The sequence below is a fragment of the Chelonoidis abingdonii genome, chromosome 5 (assembly GCF_003597395.2).
Source record: "Chelonoidis abingdonii isolate Lonesome George chromosome 5, CheloAbing_2.0, whole genome shotgun sequence".
NCBI lineage: Eukaryota > Metazoa > Chordata > Testudines > Testudinidae > Chelonoidis > Chelonoidis abingdonii.
Window position 1 is genome coordinate 144,149,170 of NC_133773.1, and position 17,680 is coordinate 144,166,849.

Below are 17,680 nucleotides of genomic sequence, written 5' to 3' on the forward strand. Positions count from 1 at the left end.
AGAATCTTAGGACTGGAAGGGACCTCGAGAGGTCATCTACTCCAGTCCCCAGCTCTCATGGCAAGACTAAGTATTATATAGACCACCCCTGACAGGGGTTTGTCTAACCTGCTCTTAAAAATCTCCAATGGGCAATTTATTCCAGTGCTTAATCACCCTGACAGTTAGGAAGTTTTTCCTAATGTCCAACCTAAACCACCCTTGCTGCAATTTAAGCCCATTGCTTCTTGTCCTATCCTCAGAGGTTATCAAGAACAATTTTTCACTCTCCTCCTTGTAACAACCTTTTATGTACTTGAAAACTGTTATCTCAGTCTTCTCTTCTCCAGACTAAACAAACCCAATTTTTTCAATCTTCCCGCATAAGTCATGTTTTCTAGACCTCTAATCATTTTTATTGCTCTTCTCTGGACTTTCTCCAATTTGTCCACATCTTTCCTGATGTGCAGCACCCAGAACTGTACACAATACTCCAGCTGAGGGCTAATCAGGCAGAGCAGAGCAAAAGAATTAATTCGTGTGTCTTGCTTACAACACTCCTGCTAATACATCCCAGAACGATGTTTGCTTTTTTTTGCAGCAGTGTTACCTTATAGTGGAAGAGCTGGGTAGCAGTTCCCTCCTCCACTGCACGCTCTATAAATGGGCCCACTGCAGGTCTGGTTCCAATCTCACACACACGAGGGTAACTCCATGAGACCATTCCATGCCCCAAATGTGACTGCTTTATGCCACACCCACATTGCACAAAACACACACTGGCAATTTAACTGGCTCTTGGAACCCATGAGTGGCTAGAACCTCTCCACTATAGGGCTTGTAGCTGAGGTAAAGGAGGTGTGGCTGGTGTGTCAATGCCACAGCACAGCCAGAGGCAGCCAGGCCTTAAGATAGCCCTGGGGCTGATTTAGCTTACATCAAGGATCTAATAACTCCTGATTGGTGGTTTAAAGCCAGCTTTGCATTCCCCTGCCTCCCTGGCTGCACCAAGCACAGACATAGTCTGGGACTGGGGCCATCAAAATCAACGGGGTGACACAGCATGAGTGAGGTCAGAATCAGGCCCTGGTTAGGTGACAGCTCTGTTTACTCTGTACAACTATTCCAGCGTTACACTGGCAGAACTGAGACCCCTTTACGTGCGGTGCTAAGGCCAGTCCCATTCCCAATAAAGCCAGTCACAAAGTGTCGGCGGACGGGCCACCCAGCACTTCCTCCATCCCACACACAGCAGTGGACACAACTATATAACTCAACAGAGGGAGATCCTGCCAGTGAGGGCCTGATCTCAGGGACTCCAGCCCAGCCAATCTGCAGTAATCGCAGTGAATTCACTGGAGCTACTTCCAATATACAGTGGGGAGCCATGGCAGTGCTAGGCCACATCCACTCCAGAGAGGGGCCCAAGCCACAAAATTCAGATCAGGATCCAGATTTTAGCCCCATTCCCTCTTTCGGGGTGTTTGGAATTTAGAGAATGGAATTTATCCTGGGATGATGAAGGTTCTCGTCTTCCTAAAGTCCCATATTTGGGGTACTAAAGGAGTGGGCTGGATTCCCAGCAGGTGTCAATCAGCATCCCTCCACTGACCACAGTGATCTAGGGATCTATCCCACTGACTGCCATGAAGCGTGTGCTGGTTTACACCAGATGAGGATCTGGCTCAGCGCCCTCTTCCTTAGGACCCCTAATGATCCATCAGGTGACCCTCAGTCCACTGCTTGAGAGAGTGGCATCAGATGCTAGGTGTCTGATGCAGCAGCACTAGGAGAGCAGGAATAAACCAGTGTCCCTCTAACTTGTACTTTGAAACCAACCAGGCCCAATGCACCAGGTCTTGGCCCAATCAGCAGCACAACACATCCTCGGTCCTGCTTACCACACGAAATACCGTCAGTGTTCAACACAAAGATCATCACTAACAGAGAGCAATGCCTCGTCTTTGGCATACCAACCCCACCAGAGGCCAAAGGACAGTGGAGACTCCATACCATGGCCCATCCCATTCTACAGATGATCCAAGGGGGGCACATATGAGGCTGGAGGAGATCTGAGGTCATATCTCAGTCCCTCGCTCCCTTTGACAAGCCACATTTCAGACACTGAGGCTTTTGCTGATCCTGGTTCTGTCCAGTGTCCCAGTGTTTCTAAACATGGCTAAAATGGGCAAATTACAAAACCATAATTGCAACCAACAGGCTAGAGGGACGTACTGGCTGTAGCTTTCAGGGGCTTCACAAGAACAGGAAACTCATCTGAGGCACAAAGAAACAGAGAGAAGGTTAGAGTGGGAACAACAGAGAAGGAGTGGAAGGAGCAAGACATGAGACCATTGCATTATGGAAAATGCAAGCTGCTGCTGCAGTGGGGCTTTTTGTGCCAGACTCTAGAGAGAGACTGAGAGGGGAATGGAACAGCTATAGTCTCCTAGGTCACTCTGGCTGGAAGCTACTCATGGTGCACCATATCACATGAGGCCATGGGAGTGCACTGGGACCCTTTCCTACAGAGCCCAGGCCTGGCCTCCTTACTCAAGTCAGCTGGCCAAATCGCCTCCCAGGAGCCCAGCGGAGGTCCAAATCTACCTCCCCGCTCTGTGTCCCACAATGCAATGCATCGAATCTAGCTGTGGCTCGGGCCTGTCTCTGACAATGGCAACACCCTACCCCTTAACCCAAAGGTCCCCGGGGCTGCAACAGGCATCCCAAAGCACCATGGAACTAGGGGCTTCTATTCTGCTCCTCTATAAACGCTGTCTCCCCAGAGCTGGCTTTTAGTTCTGTGGGGCCCTGTGCAAGGCGAGACATATGGGGCCTCAGACAGAGGGCTTGGAAACTTGCTGGGTTGGGACTGTTGGTCATTAGGGGTGTGTGGAAGAGGGGAATCAGTCCCTTGATGGCTGCTGAATCCAGGCTAGGACATGGGGGGACCCTGTGTGGAGACTGTAGGCCAGAGAGACCCACAAGGTGTGTTTGTGTCCAGCAGCCTTTGTATGCATGACAGCCAAGCCCCAGGATTTCTCTACCACATGGGACACTAGACATGTTGTATCTGGAGGATGGGACAGAAAGGGAACAAGGGGCATCTGTTAGCATGTGGGTCCCTGTGCGGCCTCCCACAACCCCTTGCTCCTGTGGCCATCAGAGAAATTAACTGTCAGAGGGTCCCTCTGTATCCACGTGCCTGCATGGCCACAATGACCCATTGATCAGGAGTAAAACCCTTCGGCTCAAAAATGCGCTTTGCAGTGCAACAGCCCCTAACAGCATAGGGCTTGGTCTGGCCTTAAGGAAAATGCTTCCAAACATTTCCAGCGTACCCCTCTTCCCTGTCCCCTGCTCCCTCGCACGCTCTCTCTAGGGATCTGCAGCTGCCCAGGCTGGCCCATACGTTAGCTTTCCTCCCAGGAAAGGGAGGATGAATAGACAAAGCCCGTGTCAGTGGGCGCACGGCATTGCAGTCTGAACTCCATACTCTGCATGCATTGGCAGGACAGTTTGTGTTATAAGAACAGGTTAGCTGCGCCCTAAGGCCTCAACTGCATTACAGACCTTTACCAAGTTTGTCGCCAGGTTGACACCATGTGTTTTAGCCCCAGGCATTCCTTTCCTCAGCATTGTGAGGGCACCATGTTTCAACCCGGCTTGTAAGCAGAGCTGCGGCTGGAATCTCACCTGGAAGCTCTGCTATGTATATGTTTTTGAGTGGGGGGTCATTTAACTGTGCACGAGTAATGGGGTTAGCTGGTCCCTCTACCTCCCTGGTCTATGTGCAAGAACCCAAAATGCATTGCACCATGTGAGAAAATACCCACAATCCTCTACCACTCAGCAGAGACAGGAGGGTGCAGCTGCTCCAAACTTCCCAGAGTGCACCAGTGGGAACATGGCTGTGTTATGCAATAAGTATGGGCAGGCCAAGACCATTGACACGTGATTGGTCCAGGGGAAATGCTACCATGTGGATACCAAACCATGCAAGCTGCAATTGTGTCAGCACCTGGTGCCCGTTCACAAGGATTCTGTTTCACCAAGCTGAGTATAGCAGTGAGGACAGTCGGAACAGAGTAGCAAAGGGAGTTAGCTGCAGGAGTTATTCAGTAACTGATGGGGTTAGTGCAGGTTCAGGCTACAGTCCCTACAACAGCTCTGAGCAGCTGCAAAGACCTGGGTTATTCAGAAACCACCACAACACGACAAAGTGAATCGTGAGTCCCTGCACTTCCTCCCACCTGACACGAATACCATGACATGGATGGTGTGATTGAGGGCTGACAGCTGATTGCTAGACCCCCCCCCCCCCCAGGCCCCACTTGGGAGGTCTTCAGGACTTGAACCCAAGACCCTCAGCACTAAAAGCATGAGCTGCTACCACTGGAGCAAGAAGACCAAGCCTCACTGCTACAGCAAACAACAGGCTCATAAACCTCTTATGTGAGCCAGTCACTGGGGGTACATCTAAGTCCAGCCTCTGATTCAGGTTTGACCTCCAGTCCCCCTTTTGAACCTGAGTCTTAGGATTCTGCTGGGTAGGGGTCAGAACCCAAATCCCACTGCGATTCGGATCTAAGCTGTCATTTTTCAGTGTGGACACCGCTCAAGCCACAGATCCAGGTCAGAAGGTCTGCGTAGTGCAGTGTGGATGCGTTAGCACAGCTGAGAGACCTGGGTCCAGCAACTGTAAACCCAGGTTTACACCTGGCATTGGCCACTATTGGAAGACAGGATACTGGGCTAGATGGACCTTTGGTCTGACCCCACTGTGCCCATGTTATAATGCAGTGTGGATGCTCCAGCACATGGCTGGAAACACAGAATCCACAAGCCCGGGCCCAACCAATCCGGGTTTACAGGGTAGTGTAGACATACCCTGGAGGGAAGACACTTAGTCAGGACTTAGCAGAGTCCCAGATCCCTGAAACCACACAGTATTTCCCTACCCTCTGTGCACTGAGAACAGGCAGGAGGGGAATATTCCCAACTCCTAGATTATAATGTGAAGGTGGGTTCAAACTAAGGCAAAATGAGCTCCACTCTCCCTAATGCTTCTTTACAGAGCAGCCATGGCACGCTCAGACAGAGCAATTCTCCACCCCGTCCCACGGTGCTTGCACTTCAAAGCGGACACACATACAGAAGTTCAAACACCCCACAGGCCATCACTGGTGCTTCACAAGGACGTTCCCAATGCTCAAGCAACCCAGGCCCCAGCGAGGGGTTAGCGGGGCTTGAACCAGTGAAGAAACAAGGGGAGAGTTTGGCTAAGTGAATCCAAAAATATCCCATGGATATAGGCCCTGATCCAGCAAAACATGTAAGCATGTGCTTATCGCTTGGGCTGGAGCAGGCCCAGTGAAGCCAAGGGGATAATCCACCTTCTTCAAGTTACACATCTGCTTAAGTGCTTTGCTGGATGCGGCCATAGCCAATAACTGGAAGACATGCTGGGGTACTGCAGTGAGGATTTGGGGTCAAATTGTGCCCACCATTCAGAACTTTGCCATTGGCATCAATAGAGGCAAAGTTTAGCCCTGGATGCCCTAGTGCCAAGTGATGACTGCCCCTTCCACTGGTGCCCATGGGACAGGAAGGGCACAAGATGCCTCCCCGTCTTTGTATCCCACACTGTGCAAGAGCCAGCCTCACCTCAGCCCTGGCTGTCTCCTCAGCAGCCAGCAGAGCCATCTGACAGCACAAGAGAGCGTATGCTCCCCTCCTGTCCACAGAAAGGGTCCCATTGCATGCCCGGGGCTCATCCCCCTGATTTCTAGTGTCCCTGCTGGGGAGGAGCTGGGCTGCAGCCAAAACCCACCCAGAGCTTTAGTGCAGACGACATTCACGACATGCCTTGAAGAGTCACCCACTGCTGTCACGACTGAACCTCAGTCAGAATCACTTGAGATTCCCCCACACTCGCTTGAAGGGGAAGGCACCAGCCCCCACAATCCTCCAGGGTTTCATAGAGAGGATCCAAGTCAGTAATTCTCCTTCACCAAAGCCAAGACCAGCCTCCAAGTCATGAGCATGCATTCCCCATAGCGCCCAATGCAAACTGCAGGCACAGGCCTTTCCTTACCTTCCAGTTCTCCTCCTGGGGCGGAGATTTGAGACAAGCGCAGGTGGGTCGTGCCAATGACATCGTTGTGAGTGACACGGTCCCTGAAATAAGGGGTTTGGTTTAATTGTAGCAAGTGTTTGGTTGATCATGCTTTGCCCATAAAGATCCTTCCTTCTGGAGAGTGCCACGTTCTTTATGAACGTTAACTCTCCAAGTCACCCCTATTAAGACAGGTCAATATTATTGGACCAGTTCCCCATCTGGTGTAAATCCACAGTGCTCCATTGGAGTCAGTGGGCCAGATCCCCATCTGGTGTAAATCCACAGTGCTCCATTGGAGTCAGCTGGTCAGCGGAAGTCAGTGAAGCTGTGCTGATTTTTACCAGCTGTAGATCTGTCCCATTAACTTGGTGTTACAGATGGGCAGGGCCGGCTTTAGGCCTATTCCATCAATTCCCCCGAATCGGGCCCTGCACCCAGTGAGAATCCTTTCCCTGGCTAGAGGCGCCTTTTTAATTTTTACTCACCTAGCGTCGCTCCGGGTCTTTGGTGGCACTTCGGCGGCGGGTCCTTCAGTGCCACCGAAGACCTAGAGCAAGTGAAGGACCCGCAGCCAAAGTGCTGCGGAAAACTCGGAGCACCACCCAGTGAGTACAAGTCCCACGTGTTTTTTTACATGTGTTTTTTTTTAGTCATCCCTGCCGGGGCCCCGTCGAAACTGTTTAAATTGGGCCCCGCACTTCCTAAAGCCAGCCCTGCAGATGGGAAACTGAGGCATGGAGCAAAGCAAAGTGACTTGCCCACTATCACAAAGGGAGACAGTGGCAGACTGCACAATAGATGCCAGAAATCCCAACTCATGACTCACAGATTTTAAGGTCAGAAGGGACCATTATGATCATCTAGTCTGACCTCCCGCACAATGCCCATCCACTGCTCTAGCCACGTAGGATCCGAGCCTGAACATCCACCCTGCAATTTGATAGTCCCGAAGCTCAGGCCTCACAAGCCCACATCAGCTGACATGGGCCATCCATTGGTGTTTAATTGCATTGTAGACATCCCCTTAGTCTGCTCCCTCCTGCATGTAAGATTATTAGCCTAGCACCTACAGCTACTACCAAACCGTATTTTCTTGGATGGTGAGTAAGGTTAGAAATAATGTCCTATATGTTTGGAGCCACTTGGTTGCAGGTAAAGGAAGTTACAGCTCTGGGGAGTGCTCCTTACAGCCAGTTATAACCTGACCCACCCCAGCCTTAACGGGCCTGGGAGAACTCGCTTGGCCCTCAGGCAGTGGAGGCGTTGTTTCTGGGAATGCATCTAGCTTGGGACGCTCGCTGCATTTCGGATCTGGGTTACACTAGCACAGGACAATTGAGACCAGGGCTAAATCGGTCCTTAGAACAGGCTCCCCACTGTGTAGATAAGGTCCATCTCCTTTTGGACCCTGTCTCCTTCTAGCTCAACTTCAAACTCACCAATCCATGACCCGGATCCTCATTTTCTCACACATGGAAGGAAACTAGAGAAACAGGCACAAAAGGGGAACAGTCAGTGCAAACGGCTCAGGCGCAATGCTCGGAGCAAAGAGACCAAAGAGGCAGAGACCTGCCGTTGCTCACCATGGCCGGCACAGTGATGCGCTGGTTCCACTGGGGGTTGGCGTTCTTCTCCAGGATCTTAGAGCTGATCTGGCGAGAGAAGGGAACAATAAAAGACAGTGTCAGGGCAGGGTTGTCTCACCCTTCTCTACGAGCCAGGACACAACACAGATTCATTTGTTTGCTTCTGCTACGTTTCCTGGACCCAGGGGGGTTTTTCGTGGCTTCCAATTCTTAGGAAACCTTCCAGGGTGAAACAACGTGCACCTGAAGGAAGGAATCCTGAGCCATAACAGGCCAGGGTGTCCAAAAAACAGGCCCTCCTGCTGCTGTCTGGCTTTGTCGGTAGTGTCAGGGCAGGGCCACCAGAACACGGGGGCCCAGGGGGCCATAACTCCACCACTTTTTAAAAAGAGAGGGCTGCGACCTCCTGCTTTTTACTGGCTATAAGGGAGAGTGATAGGGGGAAGGGGCAGAGAGGAGCAAGCAGCGAGAGAGGCCTCAGGGGAAGAAGCGGGGCAAGGGTGTGGCCTCGGAGAGAAGAGGCAGCACAGGGGTGAGGACATGAATCAGGCACCAGTTCCCCCCCACACACACACTTTTAGGGCGCTTCTGTCGCTCCTGGGTCAGGATCCTCAGACTGTCTCTCTCAAGCCAAATCTTCTTCAGGGCCCTATGTGATGCCAGGAGAAACAGCTACTGTGGGGGGGAAAGGAAGGCTTGGAGTGCCCGGGAGGAGCAAGCCGTGGCTGAAGAGGTCGGGGAGCAGTGGGAGACACGGTAACACCAGGTAATATACAGAAATAACAGAGTAGGTCACACTGGTGGGGGAGTGGCACTGTGAAAGAACGCATACAGTCAAATACAATAAATCTCTTGAATGAAACAAACTGCCCCATAGACTCTCTATGGACAGAAATTCCATGCTGGAACAAGGAAAGCATAGCAGTAGGGATGTACCACTGACCACCTGACCAAGACGGTGACAGTGACTGTGAAATGCTCAGGGAGATTAGAGAGGCTACAAACACAGAAAATGCAAAAATAACGGGGGATCTCAGCTAGCCTCACATTGACTGGGAACATGTCACCTCAGGACAGGATGCAGAGATAAAATTTCTAGACACCTTAAATGATTGCTTCTTGGAGCAGCTAGCCCTGGAACCCACAAGAGGAGAGGCAATTCTTGCTTTAGTCCTAATGGAGCATGGGATCTGGTCCAGGAGGTGATTATAGCTGAACTGCTCAGTAATAGTCACTGTAAAGTAATTTAATTTAACATCCTTGTGAGAGGGAAGGTGCCAAAGAAACCCACCACAGTAGCATTTAGCTTCAAAAGAGGGAACTACACAAAACTGAGGACACTAGTTAAACTGAAATTAAAATGAATCGTCATGTGTGAAATGCCTCCAAACTTCATGGAGACTATTTAAAAACACACTAGAGGTCAAACTGAATGCATGCACCAAATCAAAAAAAAAAGTAAGGGGACCAAAAAATGCCACCATGGCTAAATAGCAGAGTAAACGAGATGGTTAGAGGCAAAAAGGCATCCTTTAAAAATCAGAAGTCAAATCCCAGTGAAGAAAACAGAAAAGACCATAAACTCTGGCAAGTCAAGTGTAAAAGTACAATAAGCAGGTCAAGAAAGAATCTGAAGAGCAATTAGGTACGGACACACAAAAAAAGCAACACAAAATTGAAGTAAATCAGAAGCAGGAAGCCTGCCAAACAGTCAGTGGATGATCAAGGTGCTAAACAAACACTCAAGGAAGACAAGGCTGTTGTGGAGAAGCTAAATGAATTCTCTGCCTGGGTTTTCACTGCAGAGGATATAGGGGAGATCCAACATCCAAGCCATTCTTTTTAGGTGACAAATCTGAGGGACTGTCCCAGATTGAGGCATCAATAGATGAGATTTTTTAACAAATTGATCAACTAAACAGTAATAAGTCACCAGATGATATCACCCGATATCACCGAGAGTTCTGAAGGAACTCAGATATGAAACTGCAGAACTACTAAATGTGGTATGTAACCAATCACTTAAATCAGCTTCTGTAGTAGATGACTGGAGGGTAGCTAACGTAATGCCAATTTTTCAGAAAAGGTAATCCTGGCAATTACTGGCCAATAACTGGCCAATTACAGGCCAATAACAAACTGTTGAGACTTAAGTAAATAAGAGAATTATCAGACTCATAGAATCAATAGATGAACGTGATTTGTTGGGGAAGAGCCAACATGACTTTTGTGATGGGAAATCATGCCTCACCAATCTATTAGAATTCTTTGAGAGAGTCAACAAGTGCATGGACAAGGGCAATCCAGTGGATATAGTGTACTTGGACTTTCAGAAAGCCTTTGACAAGGTCTCCCACCAAAGGCTCCTAAGCAAAGTAAGCAATGAGGGGATAAGAGGAAGGTCCCGTCATAGGTCAGTAATGGAGTAAAAGACAGGAAACAAAGGGTACTATAAATGGTCATTTTTCACAATGGAGAGAGGTAAATAGCAGTGTCCCCCAAGGATTTGTATTAAGACCAGCGTTGTTCAACGTATTCATAAATGATCTGAGAAAAGGGGCAAACAGTGAAGTGGCAAAATTTGCAGACAATATAAAATTACTCAGAATTAACTACAAAAAGTTGCAAAGGAATTTCACTAAACTAGGTGACTGGGCCACTACAAAGTGGCAGATGAAATTCAGTATTGATAAGTGCAAAGTAACGCATATTGGAAAACATAATCCCAACTATACCTATAACATGATGGGATCTAAATTAGCTGTTACAACTCAAGAAAGAGATCTTGGAGTCATCGTGGATAGTTCTCTGGAAACATTTGATCACTGTGCTGTGGCAGTCAAAAGGGCTAACAATGTTAGGAACCATTAAGAAAGAGATAGATAATAAAATAAAAAATAACATAATGTCACTATGTTAATCCATGATACACCCACACCTTGAATACTGTGTGCAATTCTGGATGCCCCATCTCAAAAAAGATATATTAGAATTGAAAAAGATTCAAAGAAGGGCAACAAAAACTATTAGGAGTATGAAGAGAGGTTAATAAGACTGGGACTGATCAACTTAGAAAAGAGATGACTCAAGGCGGGATATGACTGAGGTCTATAAAATCCTGACGGGTGTGGAGAAAGTAAATAAGGAAGTGTTATTTACTCTTTCTCATAACACAAGAACTGGTGGTTATCTGATGAAATTAATAGGCAGCGGGTTTAAAAATAAAACATGAGGAAGTATTTCTTCACACAATGCACAGTCAACCTGTGGAACTCATTGCCAGGGGATGCTGTGAAGGCCAAAAATATAAAAAGAACTAGATAAGTTCATGGAGGATAGGTCCATCAATGGCTATTAGCCAGGATGGTCAGGGATGCATCCACATGTTCTGGGTGTCCCTAAACCTCCAACTGCCAGAATTTAGGAGTGGACGACAGGGGATGGATTACTCAAAATTGCCCTGTTCTGTTCATTCATTCTGAAGCATCTGGCCACTGTTGGAAGACAGGATACTGGGCTTGATGAACCATTGGTCTGACCCAGTATGCCCATTCTTATGTTCTTACGTAGCTGCAGAAAGAGGGATGGCCCGAGAGCCTCCTTCGGCCCATCCAAGAAGCAGATGTCTCCTGATGAAGGTGCTTCCCTGCATTGCAGGCACTGGTCAGTGTATATGATGCTGGGGCAGATCTGAGCATGCACAGTTTAGAGGGAACTTTGGCACAGAACAGGTTAAAGCCACCTGAGTCCAGTTCAAGGTCTTGGCCCTTATCTTCAAGGTGCTCAATTGCTTGGGCCCTGGAGGGCTAAAAAAGCCTGCTGCTCCAAGATGAGGACTATGGTCAACAACTCCCCTCCTCCAGCACAATGGAATTCTCCACCACAAGGACAAGTGCAGAGTCCTGCACTTAGGAAGGAAGAATCCCATTCGCTGTTACAGACTAGGGATCGAATGGCTAGGAGGCAGTTCTGCAGAAAAGGACCTAGGGGTTACAGTGGACAAGAAGCTGGATATGAGTCAACAGTGTGCCCTTGTTGCCAAGAAGGCTAACAGCATTTGGGGCTGTATACATAGGGGCACTGCCAGCAGATCGAGGCATGTGATCATTCCCCTCTATTCGACATTGGTGAGTGCTCACTGAGTATGTGGTCCAGTTTTTGGGCCCCACTACAAGAAGGAGTGGTGAAAAATGGAAGAGTCCAGCGGAGGGCAACAAAAATGAATGGGGGCTTGGGCAATGACTATGAGGAAAGGCTGAGGGACCCTGAGATGTTAGTCTGCAGAAGAGAAGAAAGGGGGCGAGGGGATTGATAGCTGCTTCACTACCTAAAGGGGGTTCCAAGAGGAGGATTCAGACTGTTCTCAGTGGTACTAGATGACAGAACAAGGAGTTATGTCTCATTGCAGTGGGGGAGGTTTAGCTGGATATAAAAAACTTTTTCACTCAGAGAGTGGTGAACCACGGAATGGTTACCTAGGGAGGTGGTGGAATCTCCTTCCTTAGAGGTGTTTAAGATCACGTTGACAAAGCCCTGGCTGGGATGATTTAGTTGGGGATTGGTCCTGCTTTGAGCAGGGGGTTGGACTAGAGACCTCCTGAGGTCCCTTCCAACCCTGATGTTCTATGATTCTAAGGGCAAAGCTCGTCTGGGCAGAAATCAGCTTTCTTGAGTGTGGCCTGAGAGTACGGAATGAACTCCCCCAAGAACTAAGAACCATCCCAAACTTCCTCGCTTTCCAGTCCAAGCACATTCTGCCATCCTGCCTCCTCTGATGCAAACACTGAGCAGCGTGGACATTTAAAACGCAGAACCCTGCCACAACAAAACCTTCCACTGCCCACACAATTCACCCTGGGGCCAGGAAAAGAGGAAGAACAAACCACACAGGACAGATGTTAGTGACTAACGTCCGCACTAACTTATTGCACCAATGGAAGCACTCAGATACTATGGTGAGGAGGGCAATACAAGAACCTATTCAGAATGGACTACACCAATTTTAATAGATTGTTTTGTGGTCCCTTCCCTCCTCCCCTTTCTGAACACCCAGCCCCATTCCCATTCATGATCCCATAATATCCCCATCACAGCTACAGTCCACTGCCTACCTGGAAGAGTAAGGTTAGGAAAATGTTTAACGTATCATCATGGAATTTATATAAGGTGACCAGACAGCAAATATGAAAAATCGGGACGGGGGGGTTAGGCGTAATAGGAGCCTATATAAGAAAAAGACCCCAAAATCAGGACCATCTCTATAAAATCGGGACATCTCGTCACCCTAAATTTATCACATGGAAATTAAGGGAGGAGGTGTCAGATCCATGGGACCAGATAGATCCTCGTGAACCAGCAACGGTCCATGGATCACAGCTTGGGAACTGAGAACATTTAAGAAATAATGATCATCCATCAATTTAAGCCGGTTCCCAAATGGTAGCCAAGCCCTGAGCTAGGAAATTATTTCTCGGTTATTTCCCCTACCCCTCCCCCCAAACACACAAGGATCTAAATATATGTATTGTCATTTTTAATACAACAGCACCACTAAGAGCCTAGAGCAGAAATTACTCATATGCAGCAGAGAACAGAAAACACCGTCTGTGCTTTCTCCAGAGAGGTGCATCCCATGGCTAATCTGTTGCTACTCAGAACCTAGCTTTGCCATCCTGCATGTGTCCTACACTGCAAATAGCCCTGTGAGCGAAGGCAGCCAAGACTGGCTCCTTAGTTATGGAGTTTTATTTATTTTTGCATTCAGAGGGATCAGAGATTTTAAATTTAAAAAAGAATTTCCACTGTAATTTTGTTACACTGACAAAGGGTTAATGGCCTTAGGCCCAAGCACAGATGTGTATGAAAATCTCTCCATCTATCTAGGTGTTCTTAGTGCACCCTTCATTGTGGTATTTCAGCACAAGGGCAGAAAAGACAGATCAAAGGGGGCTGAGGAAATGAAACTGCGTGAAGGGAAACTTGGATTGGGCATCAGGAACCAGTTCCTACGAGTGAGGATGGTTAGAATACGGAACCCAGCTGGAAAAAGGTGTTCTAGGGCTCAAGGCAGCACTGACCAGGGTGGATGGAGGAGCTGACCTAACCCCATAGATGTTCAGGCACCACAGAAATGAGCAGAGTATGAGCAATCAGGTTGACAGATCTTCCCCACCTCTAGCTTTTGGGAGTAAGATACAGATGTGAGCAACGCCACTGCATGCCCACCGGAAGGCTGTGTCAGCCCAACAGGTCAAACAGCTGCAGGCCTCACCCTGCCATAAAACTCTGCCCAGGCCTCATTCCTCTTTGGTTTTCTTCAAAACAACAAACAAAGGCACCAGAGATGCCCTAGACAACCCCCCCACCACCTCCTTCACTTTCATCACCCGACTCCCACATTTCCAGGCTCCAATTGACCCCCCAGTGGCAGCTGGCTCACATCCAAACACTGTCCCATGCAATGAGGCTGGCGGCCCATTGATGGGGTTGCTAAGGGAACAGGAGTCCCGGAGACAGAGGCAGATTTCCTGCTCAGCACAGGATTGCTCGTTAGTTTCCACCACTCACCGTTCTGCCGGCAAAGCTGACTTCCACAAACGGATCGACCAGGTTCTTCTTGTTGCTCTCAAAGCCGAAGATCTGCTTGACATTGTCCATGATGGCATCGTCCACTGGAACAGAAGAGAACCCTCAACAATCTGCACTCATGAGGCTGGAGCACGTAAGGAGTCAGCTGACTGTGATGCAAGTGGCCAGCCCAGAATGGCCCTGGGCTGCCAGGCCCTCAGCTTCAGAGCACTTTCTGCTTAGAACCTGAATCTGAACTTTTCCATCTCTGTGGCCCAGTCTTTACCGATCAGCCGTCCAGTTAGTACCCGTTATGTGGTAGTGACAGCGTGACCACTGTGAGGCTGAGACCACTATGGGATTTTACATACCCACTGAAAGGCGATGAGTTCCAGTCCCTGGTGGAAGAAGAGGTGGAAGCCTCTTTAACCAGCCTCTTTAACCAGACCCCAAGCCTTGTCCCGGTAACAATCATCTCCCTGTACTAATTACTTTTACAGCCCTGGAGCCGTAAAAGTCAATCTGTCCTGCAGGGCAAATGCCACTGAGTGACACCAGGCAGAACGTCAAAGGACAGATCCTCAGCTGGTGTAAATCAGCGTAACTCCACTGATTCTAGTGGCGCTGCACCAATCTACACCAGCTGGGGGTTTGGCCCATTGTCTACCCATGGCACTTTGCCGATTCACATGCACGGGAGAGCTCGTCTAAGGCGTTAAAAAGTCCAGTGTCAGAGTGAGATGCACAGAATGGACATCCAGAACACAGATGGACTATATCCCTTCACCCTTGGGCTGCAACATGTTACTGCTGCTGGGTCATTTCCAAGGCGATAAGCATGGGTCAGTTGCGATTAGACTCCATAGCAGAAATACATACTCTGGGGCAAGTCTTCAGCTCTGTAAATTTTCAGGCAGAAGTGAGCCCCTCTCAGCGTGACCCCAGTTGGGCGCAGAAGATTCCCCTCAATATCTTCCTTCTCTTCAGCCACTTCTTTCTTCTCCAGCTGTGAGACAAACAAACGAGCTGTTACAAAGGGAAAGAAGCGGGGCTGAAGCTTATCGCAAAGCAGAGAAATAGTGTCCGCTAAGCAGAAACTAATGCATCTTGCCCCCAAGGTGAGACCTCCTTTACCATAAACCAGCAATGGGGCCTCAGATCCAAAGCAGCCTTGAAAGTTTGGATTCAGATCCATACTCCATGGACCAGGCCCATCTCTGCTGTAAAGCCACAGACACAGAGACTGCAGGATCTGACCTAGAGGGCGGGACCTTTAAAGTGTTCAGCATTGGCCTAACTCTACTCTCATGAGGTCCATGAGCGTTTTACCTTTGACTCCTGTGTATTGGGTTTTGAGTTTGGTTCTGCTGGTAATAAGAGGTCAAATAATCAGGTTCAATTTGTATTTATTAATCACAGATTGTAATCAAAGATTAATACAGTGCAATACAGAAAGGAAGGTCATGTTACCAAACTGATCTGAAGAATGGACTGCAGCTTGATTCATCCCCAGAAACCGCCCCTCTTTTATATTGCGCTTGGGACAAAGACACTTCCTTTCTCAAAGAAAATTCCTAACTGATCTACACATAGAATCTCTGTCATGCTATCTCAGCTTATTTCATCAATATGCCAGAGAAATCTGTGATTAAGTCTTTATTATAGAAAACACCTGTGGCAATAAGTAATTCCTAATAAGCTAAAAGCATCTCTCGCTGGCTCAAACTATTTCATCAATCACTGAAGATATTTGCAGTAACAAGTATCCCTCATCGATGACAAATGGTCCCTTCCTGGACATCTAGACACATTCTCTGTGGGTCAAGAGGCTTCAGGCACAAATATTACACACATTCCACTATTTGGTCACACACTAAATTCAGCCGAAGTACGTAGTCCCTAGAATCATAGCTACAGAAATTAGCATGGTAGATACAAAACACTTTGGTTCGTGCACAAAGGATCATGGGGTTGTATATACAAAGAATAATGGGAACATGTAGAAGAAGGCTAATTCTGAGTGTTTTAGGACACCACCACCCCCCGATCACCTGCAAGCCCAGGTAGAACTCTTCCTTGTCGAGATGTAACAGCACTGGGCAGGACTATTATAGGTGACCTGCAGGGGGTAAAATGGGATTTTGTTCCTTCATGATATATAAAGGTGACCTGAATATTTTCCCCTGATTTGATATTCAGGTTATCTGTACCCTCGAAGACTCTGTGGACAGCTGGAGAACTAGCTACGTAGATTCCAAGGACAGAAGAGACCACTGCAATCATCTAGTCTGACATCCTGTGCAACACAGGCCATAGGACTTCCCCCAAAATAATTTCTGCTTGAATTACATAAAAACATCCAATTTTGATTTAAAAAGTTCAAGTGATGGGAAAGCCACCATGACCCTTGGTAAACTGTTGCAATAGTTCATTACCCTCATTGTTAAACTCATGAATTTATGGCATCAAAAAAGCCAAGCAAGTGAATCTTTGTTAATTGGGAGGGAGTGGTATTTTCATTCACAATGTTTATAACCCTTGGGCTTTGACTCTTTGCTTTGTTAATTCCCTATTAGGTCAGCCACTAAGGAGAAAAGCTGTCTGTTTGTATTACCACCACTACCACCACCACCCCGGCCCCTACCTTCAATTAAGGACTGAGAAATTTCCCAATCTACCTTTGAGTCAGCCAAGAAGTTTTCCAAAAAAAGCAGGGATGTCTAATCTGAAATTCCTAATACATCTAAGGTACAAAACAAGCAGAAAGAAACACTTCCAGGCTCTCTTTCTAGAATAATAAAATCGTAGGACTGGAAGGGACCTCAAGAGGTCTCCAAGTCCAGTCCCCTGCACTCAAGGCAGGACTGAGTATTATCTAGATCATCCCTGACAGGTGTTTGTCTAACCTGCTCTGAAACATCTCCAATGATGGAGATTCCACAATCTCCCTAGGCAATTTAGTCCAGTGCTTAACTACCATGACATTAGGAAGTTTTTCCTAATGTCCAACCTAAACCACCTTTGCTGCAATTTAACCCCATTGCTTCTTGTCCTACCCTCAGAGGTTAAAGAAAACAATTTTTCTCCCTTCTCTCTGTAACAACCTTTAAGTACAATACTTGAAAACTGTTATTCATGTCCCACTTCAGTCTTGCCCCTCACACTAAACAAACCCAATTTTTTCGATCTTTCCCTCATAGACATGTTTCTAGACCTCTAATCATTTTTGTTGCTCTTCTCTGGACTTTCTCCAAACTGTCCACATCTTCCCTGAGTTGTGGCGCCTAGAACTGGACACAATACTCCAATTGAACCTAATCAGCGTGGCGTGAGCAGAAGAATTTCTTCTCATGTCTTGCTTACAACATTCCTCATTCCAGAATAATGTGTTACCCTGTTGACTCATATTTAACTTGTGATCCATTAG

General features: G+C 47.9%; 1 protein-coding gene across 1 annotated transcript in view; it reads right to left on the bottom strand.

Moving 5' to 3' along the window:
- The window catches only part of DYSF (dysferlin), a 357,128-nt gene that overhangs the window by 208,763 nt on the left and 130,685 nt on the right, over positions 1 to 17,680 (bottom strand). The window contains exons 15-20 of the mRNA XM_075066758.1: positions 15,133 to 15,259; positions 14,254 to 14,357; positions 7,684 to 7,752; positions 7,540 to 7,583; positions 6,077 to 6,159; positions 2,215 to 2,256 (exon numbers count right to left, since the gene is read on the bottom strand). Of these exons, the coding sequence (XP_074922859.1) occupies positions 2,215 to 2,256; positions 6,077 to 6,159; positions 7,540 to 7,583; positions 7,684 to 7,752; positions 14,254 to 14,357; positions 15,133 to 15,259 (469 nt within the window). The remainder of the gene's footprint in view (positions 1 to 2,214; positions 2,257 to 6,076; positions 6,160 to 7,539; positions 7,584 to 7,683; positions 7,753 to 14,253; positions 14,358 to 15,132; positions 15,260 to 17,680) is intronic.